The sequence below is a fragment of the Acartia tonsa genome, chromosome 7 (assembly GCF_053477335.1).
Source record: "Acartia tonsa isolate MP-2025a chromosome 7, ASM5347733v1, whole genome shotgun sequence".
Taxonomy (NCBI): Eukaryota; Metazoa; Arthropoda; class Copepoda; order Calanoida; family Acartiidae; genus Acartia; species Acartia tonsa.
Genome location: NC_137266.1, coordinates 30,418,299 through 30,442,581, shown reverse-complemented (window position 1 = coordinate 30,442,581; position 24,283 = coordinate 30,418,299). Strand labels below are relative to the sequence as shown.

The window sequence follows — 24,283 nt, the reverse complement described above, 5'->3', positions numbered from 1 at the left end:
CCCCAGGGAGGACAACACCAAAGGCAGGTTTTAGACTTCTTTCAAACTTTAAAAACACTGAAAGATATAAGCCTAAAATGCTTCTATGTTGTTAATGTTAATATACAGACAGACCTTAGGAACTGGCCAGGTGAATCAATTTGGTGAGAGGACAAGTTCTAGTCCCAGTAGGGTCTAAAATCAAGGGATGTGGTAATTTTTAAATCCTTTCATGTGCTCCTTTTCAGATAACTATCCTGTTAAGCTGTGTGATTAAGTGTTTCCTCTATTTACTTTATTACTGTTTGTAACCCCAACTATTTATAAACAAACCAACCCTATGATAAAGAAGATGTTTGAAGTATTGTTTTTTTTAGATACTCTTATATTCTTGACTCCTGAGTGTTAGATAGAGACAAGGTACACATTTCAAAAATTTTAGTTTGCAGCTTATCTTTAACACATTGTAAGAATTTTAGGTTTTTAGTAGAAAAGCTACTCTATTATTTGAAATGCTTGTCCTACAGAAATTTCGTTTAGGGAAAAAACATGTATTTCTCATCTCTTATTAAAGACAGACGGCTGATTTTTTTTTGTAGAGATTCCCTTTATCAATTATCTCTCTCTCTCTCTTTTATGACCACTGAAAATTAACTTTACAACTTTGTACGTTTTTCTTATATTTTTGGTGCCTCGCTACTTACGGATTTTTTCATCCTTATTTATTAAGCAAAATCGATTGGTTCTAAACAAGACATAAATATTTCAAATCTTTCAAATTTGTCATGGATGTGATTATTCTTGTTCAACGTTTCATCTTTGAAAAATAGCTGATGATGTCTAGAGGTTATTTTGGTGAGTGGTTTCATGTCTGTAATAGCGCAGTAATAATTCATTTGAGTGTAAATAGAGTAATGCTACATTGTAATAAGCTTTTCTTGTCTTTCATAAAAAAGAAATTCTAAAATATCTTTAGTTCAATAGAATATTTTTGAAAAAAAACTGAAAATAAGGGGGGTTTCTTCATGTTTAATTTATGCGGGGGTGAGGGAGGCTTTACCTGAAGCTTTATAACCCAGCAGGGCTACCCTTTACCCAATATAACCTAACTTAACCTAAGATAAAACATTTCCACAGTAATATTTAACCTCCCTCCTACTCCACTCTTAATTCATTTCAGACTAAAGAAAGCGGTGGATGAGATTATGTGCTCAACTAGGCACTTAGAGGAAAATCAAAATCATCTGATTAAAGATGTGCCTAAATAACAGTGCTGTTTTTTTAGAAAACAGCTTCAACCAAACGTTTTATGCTGTAAAAGTTAATTTTAACTCCAATATTATGTTTATATGCATTATGACAATACTTTGTCAATAAATATTTAAACAAGAATGACAACATCCATAAATAAGCAAATAGAATATTCATACAAATGAAACATGTATTGTGATGAAGTATGAATTCGATATAAATCTATCACAAAAGCGTGATAAATAATATAGGCGTATTTACATTTGATTTTGCAATATTATTATTCCCAATTGTTATAAGAATCTCCATTTTAAGAATTATAAGTTCTAGAATTGCTAATACTAAAAATTAAATACACAAAATTACGTTACACAATAACACATCTTTAGTGGAGAAAAGTTTTGCTTTGAACAATATAAATATATTGAAATCTAAAATGAAAGTTTCAATTGTGAAGCCTATAAAAGCACTTAAAATTGAACCTGGCATTGTATGCAATATTTGTGAATAGTCTACAAAATTATAAAAAAAATGGAATATAACAAAGCCAATTTTCCCAATACTATTAATTTGTGTGATTAATTCCCGAAAACTTTATATGGATTAAAAGTAATTATTCTTTTTTAAACTGAAGGACGCTTTTAATAATTTATAGAGTAGCTGCCTCAAAAAATATATTTTGTATCCCCCCCCCCCCCCTTCTGACGCATAATCTGAACAAATTTTGAATGACATTGCTGACAAATAGAAAAGCGTTCATATTTAGAGAATGAGAGAGCAATGGCACCAGGATCTAAACAGAGAGAAAGAGAGAGGAGACAATGAGCTGTTTAGTACACTAGTCCCCAAAGTTTTAAAATAACGTTTTCTTATTAGCTTGCTTAATAACTTTGGGAACATTAGTGAATTTTGATTGGTTGGTTTATTAAGCTAAGGGTTTAAACGTTTCAATCAAAGCTTTTAATCTACAGAAGAGTTAATTTTTTGAATCATCATTAGGTATGTACATTAATTTATCGGCCATTGTCTTATCCCTTTAGATAAAAAAACCAGGAATTGATAAAGAATATACGTGGATATTATGATAGGAGAATAATTGTCGTCAATTTAGGTTGCTAACATGGACAATATTTATTGGGCAGTTCGTTCATCCAGTAGTAGTGGAGGTGGATGAGTGTTATCGTTATTTTAGCCAACTGCAAGTTTGTATTTATTAGAGTAAATTCTAATCTGGTGTAAGATCCAAGTAATAATAAATCCAGGTGAACATGGTAGGACAATGAACGTTAAATTAATGTTTAATCCTCAATTACGATAAACGAACTTCATACATTGAATTGTACCCAATTAAGATTTTAAAAGTTGAATTTTTGTAAGCCAACGAATGAGAGACCATGTTTGTAAAACTTTGATAATTAGTATAATCTACATTCTATTGTCCCATCCCTCCCATAATAGCCCACATATTACAACAGCCTATACCATCGTCACAGGAAAGAGCTCTTGATGAAAGTTAATGCTAATAAAAATCTATCAAACAAGTTTAGATTACTTTACAGTATTTCTTCACCTAATACTAATTTTTTAAAGAAAAGAGGTTTAGTGAATGTAATAATTGCTCCAGTTTCATACATTGAACTAAAATAATGAAGCATGGCTGCATGAGTATGGCGTTATCAATTGGTTGCTTTTAAAGATTCAATTCCTAAAAAGAGTTTCATTTCTAATTGAGTATCCAATCTTTTTTATCATTTCGGTCTAAATCTATTATCGTGAAAAGTAAATAAAAATTAGTTTTTTAGATTTATTTCCTTGGCTAATCGTATACCATAAAGTACTAAGTCGGGTGTATGTCCGCTAAGAACCTGCAAGCAGTGTTGCGGAGCCGGACGCCGTGGAACCGCCATATTTTGCTGGAGCCGGAGCCGTAATTTTCTTTAAAAAACGGCTCCGGCTCGGGACTAGATAAATAACAGATTTTTTATAAATTATAATTTGATAACTCTGTTTTGTCAAGTGCAAATGTTTTTCAAGTCCATTTTTATAAAAAATTGAACTTTTAAAACCTTCAAAAGTCAAAAATAGACGTGGGAAAAAATATGTCGAGTTTTTTCTTGATTTTAGGTCGAAGCCGTAGCTGGAGCCGGAGCCGCACCAAAATCAAACGGCTCCGCAACGCTGCCTGCAAGCATCTTAAAAATCTAATGAATAGTAATTATATGATTCATTTAGTCCGTAAATATTAGAAACAATACTAGTTTTAAATGGCCAATAACTATTTTCACCAGGGATTGAGGGACCATTAAGCTGTTTATTACACAAGATCCCAAAATTTTATAATAACGTTTCCTTATTAGTTGGCTTAACAACTTTAGAGCTATTATTAAATTTTGATTGTTTAAGTTCATTAAGTTGAGTGCACAATCGTTTAAACCTCTAAATGATGTACTGAAGGGTAATTTTGTGTATCATCATCAATTTACCGGAAATCGTCTTATCCCTTAAGGTCCCCTATTTTTCTTCAGGGATTTCCCCTTTATATTTCTCAAATTCTCTCCCACTTCCCTTTCCCTGATGTAGGCACCTGTTACTAATAAGGACAGGTAGACATAATACAGGTGTGTTGCACGAATTCAGCCCCCACACTGTTGTAAGTATAAGATAAAGGGATAAGAAAATGGACGGAAAACTGATTTTCATTCTCTAAATCATCCATTTTGTAGAATGAAATTATTGGTTGTAATGTTAGGATACTGCTAGATGAATCAACAAATAAATATCAAACAAAAGCAACAATGATTTATAGGCTTACTATTGAGTGCGGTAATAAAACTTTGGGTACCAGTTTTATTTACAGTCTAATATTTACATATCTTCCTGGTAAAGTGTCATATTAAAAAATAATCTGTTTTTCGTAATCACCTTTTTTACAACCATCTAAAAAATCAGAGATGGAGGGGACATTGGGCTAAGCTGTAAATGAGTATAATTTGTAATATTTTTTGTGTGGCAACTTTCTTGCCAAGCTTTATAGGGCAGGTAAGTTGTGATAAGACCAACCTACCTTTGCAGCCTACATAGGCATATAATTTCATGCACTTGCTTAGTCACACACACACACACACACACACTGCATGGATTGCGTATTGTTATTGAGATAATATGCTACCAAGCTGATTTTCTTGTAGCCATTTATCGCCAAATTTAAAAATGTTTTTTTTATTTGATTGTGTTCAATAATATTGAAATTCTGTCTTATCATCTTATGTCAAATATTACTAGTTGATAAAGAAGCAATTGAAAAGTGCTTTTTTAGGTTTTATTGATCTATGAATCGATTGGGTAGTTTAGTAACCATTCTGCTTTAAATCTTCCCGCAGGGACTTTAAAACAAGTGGACAAACACCTTTCTCATAATTTTATATAACTTGATTACATTAACTTAAGTATGTAGACATAATGGCATAAGAATTACATTATTTCAAATAATTAGGTTATGACTGCTTTTATCTGATGGCATTAAGTCGACATATTCCAATAAAGACATACATATATGTATTGTATAATTTATATTTAAACAATTGCAACTCTTATATTATACCATACAGTTGACAAATGCATAATACATATAACCACGAAATGATATCAGTTTTCATTTTTTTATCATAAAATGTAACTTTTTCAGTTTTGTGTTTATTATCTTGTTTGAAAGTGGCTACCAGAATGTAAGAATGGCTTCTAACCACTTCTAAATACTTGGCCACCCTAACCATAAAATTTCAACTCCCTTTACAATAAAAACTTTTATGTGCCAATGTTGTGAAATAATTTTATTAATAAAATTTATAATATTTTATACTAGTTTAAAAAATCTATAAAAAAACGAAAAATGAACGAAAAAGGAGTTACGCGAGACTTGGGACCAACAGAGCAATATTTAAATATGTAAGTTTTTTTTATTGATATTTTTTTTTACAAAATATGCTTCTTTAGCTAGGGAAAAAATGAACTATATAAATAGAAAACATTCAAAAAGTACTTCAATTAAAAAAATTATCATGAAATAATTAAACATTAAAATCATACATTTTCACATATAAATTACAATTGTATTAATAACTTATTGACATACAAAGTCTTTAAAAAAACACTTAAAAATTTGAGTGATAAAGAGACCTATAGAACATTTTTTTGCGTGTTAAACGTATTTTTTTTTGTAGAAAGAAATGGAATTTGTGTGACCATTAAAATTAAAATTCAGTTAAATCAAGAATTTTGAATTATCTTATTCACTTTTAATACATCAAATATCGAATATTAAAAATTTTTCGTTGAAACTATTTACATTTACATCATCAAATTTAAAAACCAAAATTCTAAATTAATTAAGTACATTTTGTAGAAGAAATGAATTGTTCTTGAAAGATATGTCAAATATTGATATATATTCATTCAGTAGCGTGTCGAAGGGTGTGTATAAGAAGAAGAGGGAGTGGGGGGGGGTGGAGGGTGCTGGATAAAATTTTTAGGGACCAACTCCCTTTTACAAGGGATATACATCCCATTAAAACAAGTTTTAAAAATCACACTGCCTTTAAAAATTTTAATGTGACAAGAAGCTTGAAGCTAACACCCTCCCCAATTTAGTTTTCAGGGTGCTTCCCCAAAACCCCTGGGAATATACACTGTGCACGCCACTTATATTTTATTTGATTTAATTTTTATTGGGTCTATGTTTAGAGCTAAAATACTCTACAAGTCTATTTGGAAGGTCGGCCAGTGCTGTACTTTTAGAAAAGGAATCCAATATATTTAGTAATGCCGTCTATCTTTGATAACAGCTAGGAATAAACACAATTCTTATAAATTGTTTGTGATCTCCAGAGCAGTACAGGCAAACGGACAGGCCAAGAGATAAATACCTATAAAAAAATCTTCAATAAATTATTTCTATTTTTCTTCTCTTAACTATACTGTTGGGGGGGGGGGGGGGAGTACCCTTAATTTCTCCTAGGCTAGAGAATTATATTATGTTTTTGATATTTCAATCTAATTATTGAAATTAAAACAGCGTATTTTACCTTTTTTTGTTATGATCAAATGATACCTACCTTGTTTAATTTTCAAATAGTCACATTGCATAAATGTAAATTTTAATTTAAAAATTTAGTAAAAAAAACACTTCTTTTTGGATATTTTAGCTGTTCAGATATTTAAACTATCCTATTTCTATATAATTAAATTAATTATAAAATAATTAGTTTTATAACAAATTTTATATAAACTTATTTCAATGATATTTAAACTTTGTACTTTTTATTTAGGTTTTTTTCTATACTTGAAGCTTATTATGGGTTTACTCTCAGCTTATACCAACAACGAAATTAATTAAAAATAAATCATGAAACCTATTTGATTTTCAGCTGCAACATTTGTTAGAATTGACGACCTTTTTATCTGCTATTCCTTATTCCTGGTTTATTCCATTCTTGTTATTTTTTTCAGTGCTTAACTAAGCATATTTAATCAAATTACATGTTGGAGCTTCCACAAAAAGTTCCACTATTACCCAACCTTTAAAAAGTATAGTAAATGGAAAATAAGAGGAAGGTATTGGGTAGTTTCTCGTCTGTTTGTTTTTTACTATAGGTCAGGTTAGGTTAGGTTTTACTGTTAGGGTTAGGGCAATGCATATAGTTCTAACAGGGTAAGTGCCTCCCGAAAAGTAGTTGTGCATGGGGAAAAACAACTACACCATCCTTTTTTGGAGTTTATTTCCAAAATAGGCGAGGGGGTGGGTCCAGTGTTCGACAAGTACGTAGCGGAAAATAACCTTCCTTTTTATAAATCACCGAATCGAAAATTGTTTTAAAAAGAAGGTCTAGTAAAAGCTGTAATTCACTAATTGGTTTTAACTATTTAATTGGTATTATTAATCAATTTTAACTAATGGGTGTAGATTAATATTTATTTTTTGTTTAGGTGCCATAGACATGGAAATCAAAATATATGTGTAGCCCTAACAATTCATACAAGAACAACATTAGATTTAGGTAATTTCATTGTATTTGAAAATAAAATTTTTGGGATTAAAAGTGAACGGTTGAATGTACATGATAAGGAAATAAACCTACTTAGATGTTTCAAGATAAAGGGGTTGGGGAAGCATTCCTGTGCTCTGGAATACATTTTGAGGAAAAACGCTGAAAATATTAATGTCATTTTCATATATATTTTTTTAAATTTTTGGTTAGGATCCGTACAGGTTGGTCTGCAAGAAATGCAACATCAGTCACCACAACTCACTTCCAGAATTAAGAAAATTGGAAATAGGTACAATATTTCCAGTATGGCTACGAAACCGATTAATATCCACTTGATTAGAACCGTTTCTCAGCCATACTGAAAAATCATGTAGAGCATCGCAGAACAGACAAAAAAATGGATAACAGTTTTTTTAGCTGGGGCCTTCGGCCCTTTAGGCTTAACAAAACTGGTTTTAATCTTATAATTTTTCATTTTAATATCCACGAAAAGCTGTCTATAATACGATGCGATAAATAACTATTCAAAAACAAACAGTGTTTCCTATCTCACTACGTCTGTCTGTACGTGAAGTATGATATATATTCTAGATATTATGATGCGAAATGATAAGGGAAACATGATTTCTCAGCCACTGATAAAGATTTGTGTAGATTCTTTTCATTAATGTAAAATTATCTGGACCTTTTCGTCTGCTACCAAATTGCTTCCTGCTCTTTTGTAGCAAATTGGCTGTGTTAATATATTCCACGCTATAGTCTAATATTCAAAGACCCAATTGAAAGTCAGCACAGGGTCCACTGAAAGTGGACATAAAGTTACTTAACCCCCTTCTTCTATATTGTTTTACTGTAGTATACAGAATAATTATCCTGATCCATCGCATCGGTATGTCGGTCAAGCTAAATATAATTAAAACATTTTTTTACATTGCATATATTTTTCTATTGTTCCTTTGTTTCAGAGAAATGTTTGTGCCAATGGAATGTCCAGTATTGCCACTAGATACACAGGTAATCTGAAAGAATTGTCATTTTTTTGTTAAATCTTGTAGATATGTGCCTTTCTGCGTGTTAATTAGTAGATCAACAGTTTCTTTTCTGTTTATCATATTTTTAGTTTTGAGGGAATTTTAGTTTAAGTTTAAGGCTGTTTTGTGGAAGTAGGTCAACCCTGCATATAAAAGAGAAGAAAAATCATAGTGAAACTCTTTAAGGTGCCTATGAAAAATGACGTCATATAATACAAATGACCAATGATAGGCCAATACATAGACTAAATTACCAATGGTAGGCCAGTTTGGCGTCATATTTTTATAGGCACTATTAAAAGCTTCTCAATTAGAGGCAAAGCCATAATCTTCATTAAATTTTAAAAAATCTTTTTGTTTAGTTTGAATGTAGCGATGTACTTCATACAAAATTTAATACAGAAACAGGTGATTATTTTATTATGTTTTTATATCAATATATATTAAACGCAACATGAAATACTTTATAGACTTGTAAAAATAATTATGTTACTCCATTTAGATGCTTTCCTTTTAACATCATAAAGGTTTCTTTATCCTTTTTATATTACTAGCGGATACGCCTCTAGGGGCAAGTAAAATGTTTTCTTTTCAATCTATGTTAAGATCAGCAGTTTACCAGAAATTTTTTTGGGGGGGAATCTCTCTTATGAGGGTGGTGGTACCCTTACCTAAATAGCTAAAAACTATTCAAGGACCTATAAGAAACTATACTATAAAGGAGAACCTTATCGGTTTAGTGGTTAATGAGATCCTTGGGTACAGAGAGACAGACAGACAAACAGAGACCCCTTTACTTTATTATAAGGATATGTCAAGATTTAATATTTTTCAAGGTCCACTCTGGAGAGTCCAAATATTGAGTCTTGAATCTTTAGAAAAACATATACCCAGCATTATAGGACCTGAGGTAAGAAAAATTTTGTTAATTATCTATAAATTTATCTATAAATCAGAACAAATCTGGAATCATGGAAAGAAAACGAAGGTTTCGTCGTATTTTCACAGTAGCTTTTGATATGTTAGTTTAGGTTAGGTAAATGTTAATGATTGCCCAAAGTGGTACCCAAAGTTTCATTTTTTGATTTGTTGGGTCAGCAACTTTGGGTACTTTTCTTGAATATTGATTGGTAGTGTCTAAACTATGAGTGTCTACACTTTTGAACAATTGATTTTATTCTAAAAAAGGGTCATTTTGTTTGGTAATATATTTTAATTTACTGTCTGTTATCTTAATGGCCACAATGACAATAAAATTGGGGGGAGATTTTAATGATGACAGTAAAGCAAAAGGAAGTAGTCAACTTTTGCTGTTATACAAATATGCGCTTTTTATGATTTGATTTGATTTTAGGTTGAGGCAATATTAGAGGATGATTCAACAATTGATACTAGATGGAGATACCTTCTGAGATATATGCAGGGTAGATTAAATAGGTAAACATTAGTTATTAGTAGAGCAAAGATACTCTATTATTAGTGTCTGTCAGTGCAATATTAAATGTCTATTCAATAATTAATACTAGATGGAGATACTTACTTAGATATATGCAGGGTAGATTAAATAGGTAAACATGAGTCAATAGTAGAGCAAAGATACTCTATTATTAGTGTCTGTCAGTGCAATATTAAATGTCTATTCAATAATTAATACTAGATGGAGATACTTACTTAGATATATGCAGGGTAGATTAAATAGGTAAACATAAGTCAATAGTAGAGCATAGCTGCTATATAATTGGTAGCTGTCAGTGCAATATTAGTTGTATATTCAACAATTGATTATAAATGGAGATACTTACTTAGATATATGCAGGGTAGATTAAATAGGTAAACATGAGTCATTAGTAGAGCATAGCTGCTATATAATTGGTAGCTGTCAGTGCAATATTAGTTGTATATTCAACAATTGATTATAAATGGAGATACTTACTTAGATATATGCAGGGTAGATGAAATAGCGTAACATTAGTTATTAGTACAGCATTGCTTATCAATACCTAAGGTCCCTACAAATGTACAATATTAGAAGAAAAAGATACGAGATGGTTTCTTAGATATTTTATCGTCCTAAAAGCTATTGGACAAAATCTTGAAATTTATAAATTATAAATATTATAATTGTATTTGCACTTTTAAATAAAGAATTATACAAAAAACGAATTTTATTAAAAAAAATATCCTTAAAATATTATACAGATTTCAAATCTACCTCTAACATTTAAATTCTTTATAAAAACTTAAAAACTTATATATCTTAATAGACGTCCAAGAGGGTGCAGGGTTTAAAGAGTGTTTCCTCCCTAAAACTTTGAAACCAATCATTTTGCCCCCTCAAAAAATAAAGAATATATTGGATAACCCCCCCCCCCCCCACACCCCCATTAAACCTTTAAAACCCCTCTCAAAAAAACTTTGATGACCTAGGGACAAAGCTATCCTTGTTTCAAAAACTGTATTTTGAAATATCTTTTTTATAAAAATTATCATTTAACCTACAGTAGAAAGGTAAAAGTATCATTTTACATAATTAAGTTTTACAATTTTGGGTTTATTAAATATAATGTGTTATAAAATTATTTTTCTCTTATATAATAAAGTAATAGGATGTTTGTAGGTCCCTTTGTGTGTCCGTTAATATTTTATAAACATCTGGACAGATGAATCAGAATATGTGCAAAATAAGTTCTTGACCATACCCCTAAAAAAATGATACAAAGAATTTTAACAACAAATTAAAGTGGTATGAATTCCTAGCCGGCAAATTTCCTTCTTTTAAAGAAAAAAATGTTCTTATAGGCTAAGGGCGAAGTTACTTGTAAAATATTTTAATTATGAAATACGATACCAAATCATTTTAAGTTTACCCAAAATTTACCAAAAACCTAATGTACTTAAAACCTTTAATTTTAAGAAGTAAATTCAATACTGAAAAAAGAAAAAGTAGTTCAATTGGAAAACTACCGAAGAAAAAGTTAATATTACAATAAATTTTATCAAAGAAATAAATAGATAAGTAAAAGAACCTTTCTTTTACAATCATAAACAAATAATCAAATGATATCAAGCCTATATGTGTGTACTAGTTTACCAGTTTAAGCTTGCAAGTGCGTGTGTGCAAGCTACTGTGTGTGACAAACTATATCAGTGTGTGTGAGTGTGTACTAGTGTACCAGTTTAAGCTTGTAAGTGCGTGTGTGCAAGCTACTGTGTATGACAAACTATATCAGTGTGTGTGTGAGTGTGTACTAGTGTACCAGTCTGTTCTTGTAAGTGCGTGTGTGCAAGCTACTGTGTATGACAAACTATATCAGTGTGTGTGAGTGTGTACTATTGTACCAGTCTGTTCTTGTAAGTGCGTGTGTGCAAGCTACTGTGTGTGACAAACTATATCAGTGTGTGTGAGTGTGTACTAGTGTACCAGTCTGTTCTTGTAAGTGCGTGTGTGCAAGCTACTGTGTGTGACAAACTATATCAGTGTGTGTGAGTGTGTACTAGTGTACCAGTCTGTTCTTGTAAGTGCGTGTGTGCAAGCTACTGTGTGTGACAAACTGAAATACATACAACCAACAAACAAGGCTTAACATTTGCTTCGGTAATAAAAATATTTATATAGAATATTTTTCAGGGATATAGAGAACTTTTCCGACAGTGGGGGAGAAGAGGAGGAGGGGAGGAGTGTTATTTTCATCACATTTCATCCGTCAATCACAGGTAGACATACATTCTTTGAGTTGTAATTATTGAGTAACTATGCTATTTGTGACAAACCATAAAATGCATTATTATCCGCTGGTTTAGAACTGGTTATTAGCCATGCTTAAAAATTATGTATATCATCGTATTACAGACAATTTTCCACGAGTATTGAAATAAAATCATAAAATTAATACCAGTTTTGTTAGTCCAGGCGTTCGGCCGTTCGGTGCTGACAAAACTGGTTTAATCTTTTTCATTTTAATATCTGCATAAAGTTGCCTAAAAGACGATGCTATAAATAATTATCATTGGACGTGTAAATCTATTTTAAAAATAATTTAGCGTTGTTATTTACTAAGTATATTTGCGATAACTTTTATTTAATGAAATCTTCCAATTTTTAACATGTACAAAACGGCCTGCTTACTTGCTTCAAGATCCATGTCAGATCTATATAGGAAATAAATGTCTATAAACGAGCTCAAGTTTTCCAAGGAATGTATGACTAAAACTCATAGTGCTCCAATAATCCATAATAAACTCTCATTGCCCAGAACGATAAGACTCATTATTTTACTTTATTAAAAATAAATTCCTTTTTTAAATTTCATGTAGCTATTTACCTTATATTGATGTATTTAATTTCTAATCATAAAAGAGAAAATTTAAATTTATAATTTAATAAATTTAAGAAAACTCTGTTTTAAAAGAATTCGATTGTGGCGACATTTTGTGTGGTCAAATATTAAACTAAAATTGTAATCAGCATCATTAACCCTTTAGTGATGGTAATGTAAAGAAAAAAATATAATTTAAAAAATCTTTTTAAAATCATTTAAATTATTAAATATTTACTTTCTTTTAGATAGTAATGCCGGGTGAGGAAAATAGATTTATTGAGAAATAGATATGCATATAGAAAACTAGCCAATAGGGAGATAATTATATCGAGCCAACTCTAGTGAAATAATATCAGAAACGTGAAATCAATAACAAACACAATGATTTTAGACTTACCAGGAGCATTGGTCCTAGCCAAACAATTTATGGACATTCTCGAACTAAAATTAGAAAATCAAGGTAGATTTTTAAAATAAATATTAATTAGTTAAATTAACCTATCAAGTTGGAAATGTGTATAATAGGATCGTATGTTTAGTAAGGTATCGCATACTAAAATTTACTACAATGATGATTCAAACTTTACCGTAAAAAGATGTATGGCAATCCATTATTTTATTTTTAGAGGTTAAAAAAAGAAAATAATAATGATTATTTAGGTATACTTTAATTGTTTTCTCTTTTTGATTGAAAAAAAAATAATTTGTTTTTAGATTCGCCATTGAGTTTGGGAGGAGGTATTGGCTTCCCTCCCACCCTAGAATCTCTCCTCCCACAACCTGATTCTGCCTTCCATCTGGGGGACTTAGGTATAATGATAAAGAAATTCATTGATAAGTTCATTAATAGAGTGATTGGTTGTTATTTATTTATTGTTTTAATAGATTGATTGATAGAAGGATTCAATTCATAGTTTGTTAGGTTTGTAGATATTAAGCATTGAGAAATTTAATTCATATTGAATATGAAAAGACATAAGATATATTTACAGACAGAGAGTCATTATATCTTACAGACATAAATGCATATCGAAATTCACATGAAAAGACATACTTCAAGGCACACTTACAAGTATAGAATCAATAAGAAAGACATAATTAATACAGAAATCATAGAGATATGTATATTAAAACAGAATGACGATATATCTTTAAGATGAAATCAATGCAATGTAAATTCATAATGTATAATTTCAGTACCGATGGTGAAAGCTGTAAGCAGTCACTTTATTCCATTAAGAAAATCTCCTTGTGAACCCCTACTAGTCAATTCAGAAAATCTTAATGGGTATGTTTCAGTTTCTTAATTAATATAAATTATTAAAAAAAAAGGATAAAAACATGTAACAATGCTGAGGAATTTAAACAAAAAAATCAATTGCAATAGCTAAATGATTAACGATAAAGTAAGTTATAGAGTTGAATTTCACTGTTCTTAAAATTTATTCGTCTATATTTAATAAAAAATAATAAAACACACTCCCAAGAAAGAAATTTTATATTACATTTTAAACATTACAGAAAGACAGAGAACCAAGTGAGCAGTAGAGTAGATGCTGCTTTTAAGAAGAGTCATTTAACAATTAATAATATTTTAATTTAGAAATGAGCCAAGAAGCCGTCTATTGAGAGGTTGGCTTTCAGAAAAAGGTGAAAAATATCGGAAGACATTTTTTTCTTTTATTAGCAAATCCTATTTGTGTTTGTGTCTGTCTGTCAGTCCTTGCTTTTTTTCAACTTTACTGTCTTTCTTTTAATTTTATGTTTCATTATCTCTTGTCTTTTTATTTTTATCTTTCTTTCTCTTAGGTGGAAAATAAATTATATTATATCTTAATCTTTTACTTATTTTAGAAACCCTAGAGCTTGGAACACAGTGTGGCTTAGATGATGTCAGCCTTCATGGGATAGTCCTAGCCTCTGTTTTGATAGCTACAGCTAGGTTAGTTTTATTATTATCTACTAGAGGGTGCTAGTCTTCATGGTATAGTCCTAGCCTCTGTTTTAATAGCTACAGCTAGGTTAGTTTTATTATCATCTACTAGATGGTGCTAGTCTTCATGGTATAGTCCTAGCCTCTGTTTTAATAGCTACAGCTAGGTTAGTTTCATTATTTTCTACTAGATAGTGCTAGTCTTCATGGTATAGTCCTAGCCTCTGTTTTAATAGCTACAGCTAGGTTAGTTTTATTATTATCTACTAGAGGGTGCTAGTCTTCATGGTATAGTCCTAGCCTCTGTTTTAATGGCTACATTTAGGTTAGTTTCATTATTATCTACTAGATGGCATAATCTTTATTTTCTAGTATTGAGACGCCTAAGCTAAAATATTGTTATATTTAGGGTATGTTCTATGAACAACATTCCAAGTTCTGTTTCCAAGCAGTTAAGAGCTTCCATATCAACAAACCTTCGTCAATATTTTACTCAGGTATGGACAAACTCTTTTTGTCATTGCATTGGTCTGCAGATAAATCTAACCAACAATTACAGTTTCTTTAAAACGTTGAGAGATTTTACCCTTTCCCCCAAATAGTTACAAACCTTGAATCAACCTCCACTTCAAAAGAGAGCCATATCAGTTCGACGGTTATTGAGATCAATCACTACACAGACAGATAGACATACTGTTACTTTTATATAAGGATTACTAATTTGTTTGAATAATGATCATGTATTATGTGATATAAATGTAGCTAATTCTAAAAACCTCAAGTCATCTAATTTACTGAAGTCCCATGTCTTGAATTATTAATTTTAATCTCAAAATTTCCCTTTGTGATTTGCACAAAATTATTCCCATGTTGATTTAGCGCAAAATTTTTGGGTGGATTTTTTTTCTTCAAATTATGTAATATAGGGTAATATTTACAATATTACAATATTAATTCTAAATGTTTGTCTGTCTAACAGAAAAAAAAATTGGAAAAATATGTTTTCTTGATATTCAAGATCGGTGACTTATAAAACCATTCAAATCTTTAACTTCGGTATCTCGTATGCTTGTCATAAATGTAATTAGGAAAAAAAGAATTAATTGAGAATTGTCGGATTAGTGAAACAAAGAACCCCACTTTTTCTTTTAAAATAAGTAGTTAAGAATATTTTGGGTAAGTATTTTTTTTTTTTTTTTTTTCTTTAGGTCAAATTAGATTATGTTTTAGAGTAGCCTATTAGCAAATTAGGTATAGGCCACGCAGGGTTATGGCACCTCTTAGGGGTTAAGCATAAAGGAATGTTTTGTGTTCGATGAGCACTTTCCGTAAAAAAACGAAACTCTATTTATTTTTCTTTTACTTAGAAAAGGCCCCTTAAATATATTGGTGATTAAAGTCTTTGAGGCTCTACTCTAAAAATCAATCCATAGTTTACATTCTTATTCGCAGGGTTCCAGAAACGGAGTTTACTCAGCTATATACGACGAGCTGTTTGACCTCCCGGAGGAAATGACCTCGGCTGACGAGGAGGTGACCTCACATGACCTCTGGATGCTGGCTGGTCAACTCACCAACTCACACAACACAGCCAAGGCCAATAAACAGGCAGTAAGGTATGGATATTTAATATTCCACCGTAAAGGCTAAAGTACTTTTCGTTCTAATAAGATAATAATCCATTTATAAAAATAACAGGATGTGTGTGTGTGTCTCGCTAACCACTGGACCGATAAGGTTCTTCTTTAAAGTGAAGCTTAGATTATTGAGTGTACTTTATAATTCACTTTGACTTTACAACTGTCCAAACGTGTCCATGACCATACAGTATACAACTTCCTTGGTCCGTCGGTCAGGCATCAAGGTTTTGTTATTTTCATATATTAATCACCCTCTAAGTCCACATTAAAATTCACCTTCGTTAATTTTTTTTCAACTGAATATATGCTCTTTCTATAACTCAGATTGTCCAAATGATTTTTGATTTGCTCTTCATATGTAGATGTTGTCATCCATGATTTTAAATTTAACCTTTCATCTAACCTTACGTGACAGGGTTAAGTTGAAAAATCAAAGATCAATTACAAAGAAATAGAATTTATAATTTATGAAATATAAAATTTATAGTTTAACCTTTGATTTGATCTCATGCAAGCAAAGATCACTTCATAAAATAAATCTTTCAGACAGTTATACTTAATTGTAGTCCAATAAAAATGTCAATAACTAAATTTGGTATTCCAAGAACTATTTCTTTTTAAAACATTCGTAATCACATTTTGGGATTGATGAGAAAATAGAAAATATTTTTGGTCCAGCTAATAAATCTATAAATATAGATGTATAACCAGACAACTACCTAGATCCCCCTGTTGGTGACCTTTTCGTCTGCTTGCAAATTGCTTTCTGGTCTTTAGTAGCGACTAGGCTGTATTAATATTCTCGACTCTATTGTTGGATTTTCAAAGACCAAATTGAAAGCCAGCATTATCATTAATGATAAATGACACTGTAAAGGCATGTAACTTGTTCTTACTCCTAAAAATAAAACCACTATTCCATATATTTTATTAAAAAAACGATTGAAATTGACTTACTTGAAAAAAAGATTATTTTTGTAATAATTCTTTATTCTAATAAATCCGAAAAAATCTGGAAAATTTGGAAAATAATGTAATTCTGTCAAATCTAATATTTACTAAATTATTGATGATTGTACGACCTTTGCATGAGATCAGTATTCATATTTGTAGCTTTGTACAAAATTTTAAATGTTGGCAATTTCCACCATTTTTTGAAAGTCAAAATATAATCATTCACATAATCTATTTTTGACCCTGTGAGAACTTTAGATAAGGGATAGTGAGTTGTAAGTGAGCCTCCACTTTCCATTTTAGTCTAACAATGTTACTTTTAAAATGAGATAATTTCACGTAGCAAAAGCCATTTTTACACATTTAGGATTTAGGCTTATAGAAACAGTTCAGACTTCAAGTTGACTGTCTTTATCTAGGGGAGTGGTGGAAAACATTTATGAAACTGCTCTGAAAAGTTCCATTCAGTATGTCAAGTCATTTTTGAGATCTTAAGCTTTAGACAAAAAAAAACTTACTTTAAAAACTACTTAACTAATTATAATCTCCACTCTAAGAAATCTTCGCATAAGTCCTGGGACGATTTTAGGTTATTTTATTATCTATCCAATTGGGGTGATTTTATGCTATTCTTCCTTCCATCGCTTCCCCTTGGAATACAGAGCCCCTAGATGCTAGGGGCGCTGCTAATAGTTTCTATAAATAGAACAAACAATTCAAGTGGGATATTGGTTTGATTTTACAGTAAAAAAAAAGGTTAAATGAGAACAAGAAAATGACAAAATATTTATATTTATTTGAATTAAATGTTACTGTCATAAATATTTTATAAAATCAATTTAAATAAACAAGAAATTATGTAATGTTATATAATCTGGTATTAAAACCTTATATAACAGGATGTCTCTCAACGTGTTTGTTTGTCTGTGATTTTGTAATGATAGATCTCGCAGATATGGTTCTCCTTTACATTACAATAAAGCTTCTCAAACGTCCAGGGAAGGTTTATAACTATTTTTGGGGAAATCGCCTAATTTTATTTCTTCTTTAGATGTTGAAACTGAAATTTAAAGTAGAGGGTTGCATTCTCTCCAGTTACTCAGTCTACAGGCCTCTATAGGGGCTTTGCCGATAGTTGAAAATATCGAGATGGAAAACTGTTTTATTATCTACAATTTCATTTTTTTTGTAAAGTTTTCGTATTATTGAGTTTGCAGATGTAATATTGTTGCTGTGATGATTTTTATTCTTGTTTTATTTTGTGTAGACATGTTCGAATGATTAGCAAGATGGTCGCTGCTTCCGGTCTAGAGTCAGCGTTTAAGGTAAACATCAAAAGCCCCGTTCTAAAGATGCCCAGCAGCCCATCACACTTTGATATTGTATTCAGTTTTGTCACAAGTTAGCTGTAACAAAATGTAAGAGAAGTACTTTGAAACTGACCCAAAGAAAGTCTTTTTCGATTTTTTTTTATCTATTTTATATTCTCCCGGATTTTCCTCATTTATCCTATATTCATTGATTAGAACAGAGAGGGATAGGTACATTTGATTGCATATCATTCTAGCAAAATTGTAACCAAATACAGATTTTAACAAATTTTTTACACGTTTTTTAAGCTGAAATATGTATTAATGTAAACTTTCTGGTTGAATATGAAAACTATAAGACTACTTTTTAAAATATAGTTATTTGATTTTTTTCTTTTGTTAAAAACTTAATTTTAAATGAATCCATTCTATATTTTTTAAATCTTAGGATATGAACATAGTAAGAAGAACAGATTATGACCTAAATTTCAACATGCTTGGTGATCTAGGTAATTTTTATCATTGTTTAATGATTATAAAAAAAACTGGAGGAGCTACTCTACAAATTAGTTGGGATGGTATAATATTAATCAACTTGTCATGTATTTGTCACTTGGAAATTTGCAGCTGTAAGAAAAAGGATCTCATTGGAAATGAATTAGAGAAAATGGTTCTGCAAAGGTTTATAATATGCTTGTTAGCCACGCTATTGTTTTATTTGTAATGTTCTAATCCTTGTTGTTTTTCAGGACATGTATTTAGAACAGATACAACTCCCAACCAAGATCTTCAGGTAATGCTTTATATTAAAACTAGAAGGTACGCCCTTCCGGGCCTTTAGGGGCATTAAAAGTATAAGGACGAAGGTCGGTTCAGCGTTAAGCGGTTAGCAAAATTCTTTAGGACACATATACATCCTGTTAATTTTACATAATAATATAGGCAAATCCAGAAATGTTTAATTGCAAATTAATAGAACAAAAGGTATAATCATGGTTTCTTTTTTTTGTAAAATCTTTATCAAAAGAATTTCCCATGTGTAAAATTGTCTGTAGCAAACATTTAAAGTAAAAAAGTTTCACAATCTAATAAGAAAATTTTTCGAATGGATCAAAAGATACAAACAGAATCACGAAAGTAGGTTCATTTAAATTATTTGGACAAAAAAGCCTGAAATTTTATTTAGTATCTTTAGCAATATCCTCGAAGTACTAATGCATAAATTTTTCATTGGATATGTTAGTTTTGAACTCAGAAGCGTGCACATAATTTTGAAAGGTGTTTGAGACACTTTTCGTTGAAAATTGATTTGGTTCGAGCATAGTTAGTGGGTTGTAAGAAGAATGTTAAGAATATGTTTGTTTTTATGGTTTTAGGCAACGTAAGGGTTAGCGGTGAGATCCATGCCATTTAATATGATATTTTACTGTATGGTGTACCTATGTACCTATACCCCCCACCCCCACCTGCACGCCCCCAAAGAAAGTAATCTTTGGAACCAACTGTTTATTTAGTAATGTTGAGCAAATATTTTCTCAGATGTCTGAATCTTTCTATACATATATTTTTTATGCGAATGTACGCATAGGGACAGGTAATTTCAAAAGGAAAAAAACTTTCTTCAATGTCAGTGCTAATATAGTGCAGCTAGGTTCTGTTTTTACAAAATTTGTTATGGCGATATCTCTCTTTCTTGTATATTAACGGATATTCAGCATTTTAAATAAGGATTTCTAGAAATTTTATAAACAATCTACAATATGTGCTTTATTTATTGATTTATGTATAATACCTACCAAAAATAAAGAATAATTCAAACATTTTTCAAATCTTTAAATGTTTGTTTGAGTGTGTATGAGTTGTTTCTGTTTTGTGTGTGTGTGTGTATGTGAGTGTACTCTAACCTCAAAATATTATTGATACACAAAATTCCTTTTACTATTGTACAGTTGTAGGAAAAAATGGGGTTATTTTATGAGGAAAATGTTGCTTCATATCTCCAAGAAGGCTTTTATTGTCCTGCTGTACTTTTCAGAATAGCTTTGGTTTATTTCTGAGAAGTCTATAAAGCATTTTTTTAAAACAGTTATCTTTAGTTTAAATCCTTATAAAGAAAAATATTTTATCTTCTATTTTTCTCAGCAACCACTGAACCATTTCTTTTGTAGGAAAGCTTTCTATTTGTCTTGCACTTATATTAAGAGTGGATCTCCTCTATCAACCCCACTCCCTAAACATACAAAAAAATAGACCCCCTTAAGGTAAACTCAAAAAATAAAGAATATTTATATGTAGTTTTCCCTTTGCATGTGTAAATTTTGTAAGATTTGTTGAGGTTTTTTTTTTCATTTTTGAATGTGTACTGTTTGTTTGATCCAAATTGAGGCAGAAATTCCTTTTTTAGAAGCAAAGCAACTCCTAGCAGAAGGACAGGAGACAATTGGATGTTTATTAGTCCCCAAAGTTTTGTAATATCGTTTTCTTATTCGTTGGCTTACCAACTTTTGGGAGTTTTGGGAATTTTAGTTGGTTAGATCATTAATTTGAGTGATCAAACGTTTCAACTACTAATTTAATCTACTAAAGAGGTAATTTTATGTATCATCATTGGGGATGTACATCAATTTGTCTTATCCATTTAGATCACTAAACTTTTAGAGTATTCTTGTTGGTCGGTCAGAAATATTTTTTTGATGCCGTTGTCACTTTTATCACTCTAGGTATATTTTAAACGCCTTGTCATCTTTTTATTGGTTGACTGTATATAGGACATGAAATCAAATTTTTTTTCAATAACAGCATTGAAAAAAAAAGGTTTCAAATTGTTAATAACTTTTTCAAAGCTTGACTACTATTTTACATATCGTTTTTGTTTTCTAGGCAAAAAGTAGAATTCGCATTTTCATTTCTATCTTCTATCTTCTACAGGAAAAAACAGACTTTTACTTTTATTTTTTGACGCAAAGAAGTTATTAAGATTTTGGTTTTGAATATGCAAGGATCTTAAGGAATAGATATACATCCTTAATGATGATATACAAAACTAACCTATCTAGATTAAAATTTTTGACCCTTCTAATTTGAAACTAAACAATCATAATTTACCAAAATTTCCCAAATCCAACCAAAATTAGTAAGGCTTGCTAAAATTTTGTAAAAAAAAACCCTCCAAAATCGCATAAAAAATCTACAAAAATTAAATAAAATCATAAAAGGCTATTAACATAAAATTTTTATGTATTTTTGTAAATTTATAATGCGATTTTGGAGGATTTTTTACAAAAACTTTTAGCAAGCATCACTAATTTTAGTGAGGTAGTGAGCCAAAAAGTTTTTTTAAGAATCCAACTGAGGGTAATTTACATTGTAATGCCACATTATTATTAAAATCCAAGTTATTATTACATTCATTAAAAGTTTAGGAATTTTTATATTAAATAAATAATATCTCTTTTCTTTAATGATTTTAGCGAGAATTGGCACTTTAAAATTTACGTTTTTCTGATTTATTAACCTTTTTTTGGATGTTGCTATCCTTATTTTCATGCCAGCTCTCCTAATATTTTTAGTTTCCTTAGGTTCGATTGGAGGATGTTTTGGTTCTAGTTTCTGGTCAAAATATGGGCTACCCCATCTCACATTCTGCCCATGTATTTAGAGGAAGGTAGGAATAAAGTATTTGTAAATTTAAGTTAGGGCTATCCCTTCTCACATTCTGCACATGCATTTTAGAGGATGCTAATAATAAAGTAATTTTTGAGCTAAAATTAGGGCTATACCATTTATGCTCAATGTTTTTTAGAGGAGGGTAAGAAATAATGATTTCATTATTAACCCTTACAGATTGGGCCCAAATTGGTACTTTAAAAGATCGGGATGGGGGGGGGGGGGCTTATCAAGAGAAAGATGAGAATAAAATGATTATAAAGCCTTTTGTAAGCCCATGTGGAGTGTCTCCACTTCACAGGGCTTTCCTAAAGCTTACCTAACCTAAACAATTAAAATTGAAATTGTGGGTAGAAGGTATCTGAAAATTTATTGTTATTATTTATTTTTGATTAAACCTTAATACTTTGATAAAGCCTTAATCAACTACTATTAATTTTCAGATTGAACTATAGCCTGACGTACTATACAAACTACTTATCAACGGAGACAGCGCTGCTAATCAGGGATGAAACCATGCATCTCCTTAGGATAGCGGCGGAGCCTCAAGATACATAAAAAATAAGCATGGTTTTTAAAATTTTGATTGTGTTTAACTTATGAAGTTTCTTAGTATTTTTTATAAGGGCTCTTTAACCGTCTTTTTCAGCAGCTTAGCCATATCAAGATTAAAATTTATAGCCGTTGTTTCTGAAAATTATAGCCAGTATAACAATTTTTATGTCCTTTTAATTTAATATTTTTGAAGCACATATCAGATGTAAATTTACACTAAGAAAAGTTAAACTTTTGTTATCTATACATTCCTAATATGTTGATAGATAAGTCTATCTACATATATATTTCATGTGATTACAGATATTGATTTTATTAATTCAATTTAAATATTATTGATCTGTAGATAATAATATCATATTTTTACATGACCAATACATAGTATGATTTCTCTAACAATCAACTCAGATTGTAAGAGACAAAAAGTGTACTATAAAGCTTAATTTCCCTCACTTCTTTGTAATTCTGTAACTCTTAATATCCCAATTATCCCAATTGTAAAATAAACTTTGTGTTTTCTGGCTTCCTTTCCTACTTTTGTTTATTATTCAATGCTATATATCCAGTCGCGTGCTTTATGTGGGTGTCTACATCCCTTTAAAGTTGAAATTGAGAAGCCATGTCTTCTTTTTTTTTCATCCCCCCCCCCCCCTCGGTTAATCACTGCGCACGCCAATGTATGTATCTTATGAATGCGTTTTAAGGCTGTTTGTTGTTTCATAATAATATAAAAAATAATGGGCAAAATCCTAACACTTCTTTATATTAATGTAGGCTAAAGGAAACCTTAACCTATAGGCAAACTTAGAGAGTGTTATAGGATTTGGTCCAATGTTAATTTTTTACTTGCCATAAGTTATTTAAAAAAAGAAAATTATAATTTATTATTAAAAGTGTGAAAATGAATAAGTTGTGACTAAATTGTGATTTTCATGCAATATATCTTAAATGTGAAGTAATAAACAACAAGAACAATCATTTCCGTGCGTAGCGCAGCATCAAATAGATGAACAACAAAATAATCAATTTTCAAGCTTAGATAAAATTTTAGGTGTGCACCCACCCGTCAGCCGCGTATAAGCCTCAGTGAAATAACCAAATTACAACTTAAAAGTTCAGCTGGATGTCTAAACCTGTTCCTAAACAGACAATCCAAATATTTTTGCCCACTTGCGGGTTTTAATTTGAGGCTTATGCGCGGCTGCTGAGCCTTACAAAATTGCATTTTTTAAAAGTACATAAATGTACATGCAAATCATTAAAGTCGACTTTATGGAAATTAATAAGTGGTTAAATAAATGTCAGTTCAATGTATCTAAAAGAAGCTACGATACTAATAACGTCAAATATGTAAAAAAAAAAGATAAAATTCCTATATATGTTATATTTTTATGTATTTTAAGAGTTTATCTCAAAAAACGCGCGGCTAGAGCTAACTACACATGGAAGAACACACTTCTTTGTAGAAAATATATTTCGCTTTATTCAAGCCTTCTCAATTCTATAAAATAATAACCATATTTGCAAAAATTCTTAAGAAAACAACAAGCTTCATACTAGTTAAAATTAATATAAGTTTAACAAAAAACAAGTTAAAAATA

At 30.5% G+C, this 24,283-nt stretch overlaps 1 protein-coding gene across 1 annotated transcript; it reads left to right on the top strand.

The window, feature by feature from the left end:
• Positions 1-4,978: 4,978 nt before the first annotated feature.
• LOC145325257 (uncharacterized) lies at positions 4,979-24,093 on the top strand. Its single transcript, XM_080168190.1, has 20 exons — positions 4,979-5,175; positions 7,213-7,283; positions 7,485-7,563; positions 8,240-8,288; positions 8,668-8,713; positions 9,142-9,215; positions 9,660-9,742; positions 11,934-12,019; positions 13,016-13,084; positions 13,339-13,434; positions 13,822-13,912; positions 14,228-14,274; positions 14,479-14,566; positions 14,967-15,054; positions 16,010-16,173; positions 18,419-18,476; positions 18,910-18,970; positions 19,211-19,254; positions 22,040-22,125; positions 22,571-24,093. The coding sequence occupies exons 1-20, from the start codon at positions 5,120-5,122 to the stop codon at positions 22,683-22,685; spliced, it is 1,551 nt and encodes a 516-aa protein (XP_080024316.1). The 5' UTR covers positions 4,979-5,119; the 3' UTR covers positions 22,686-24,093.
• The last annotated feature ends 190 nt before the right edge of the window (positions 24,094-24,283 follow it).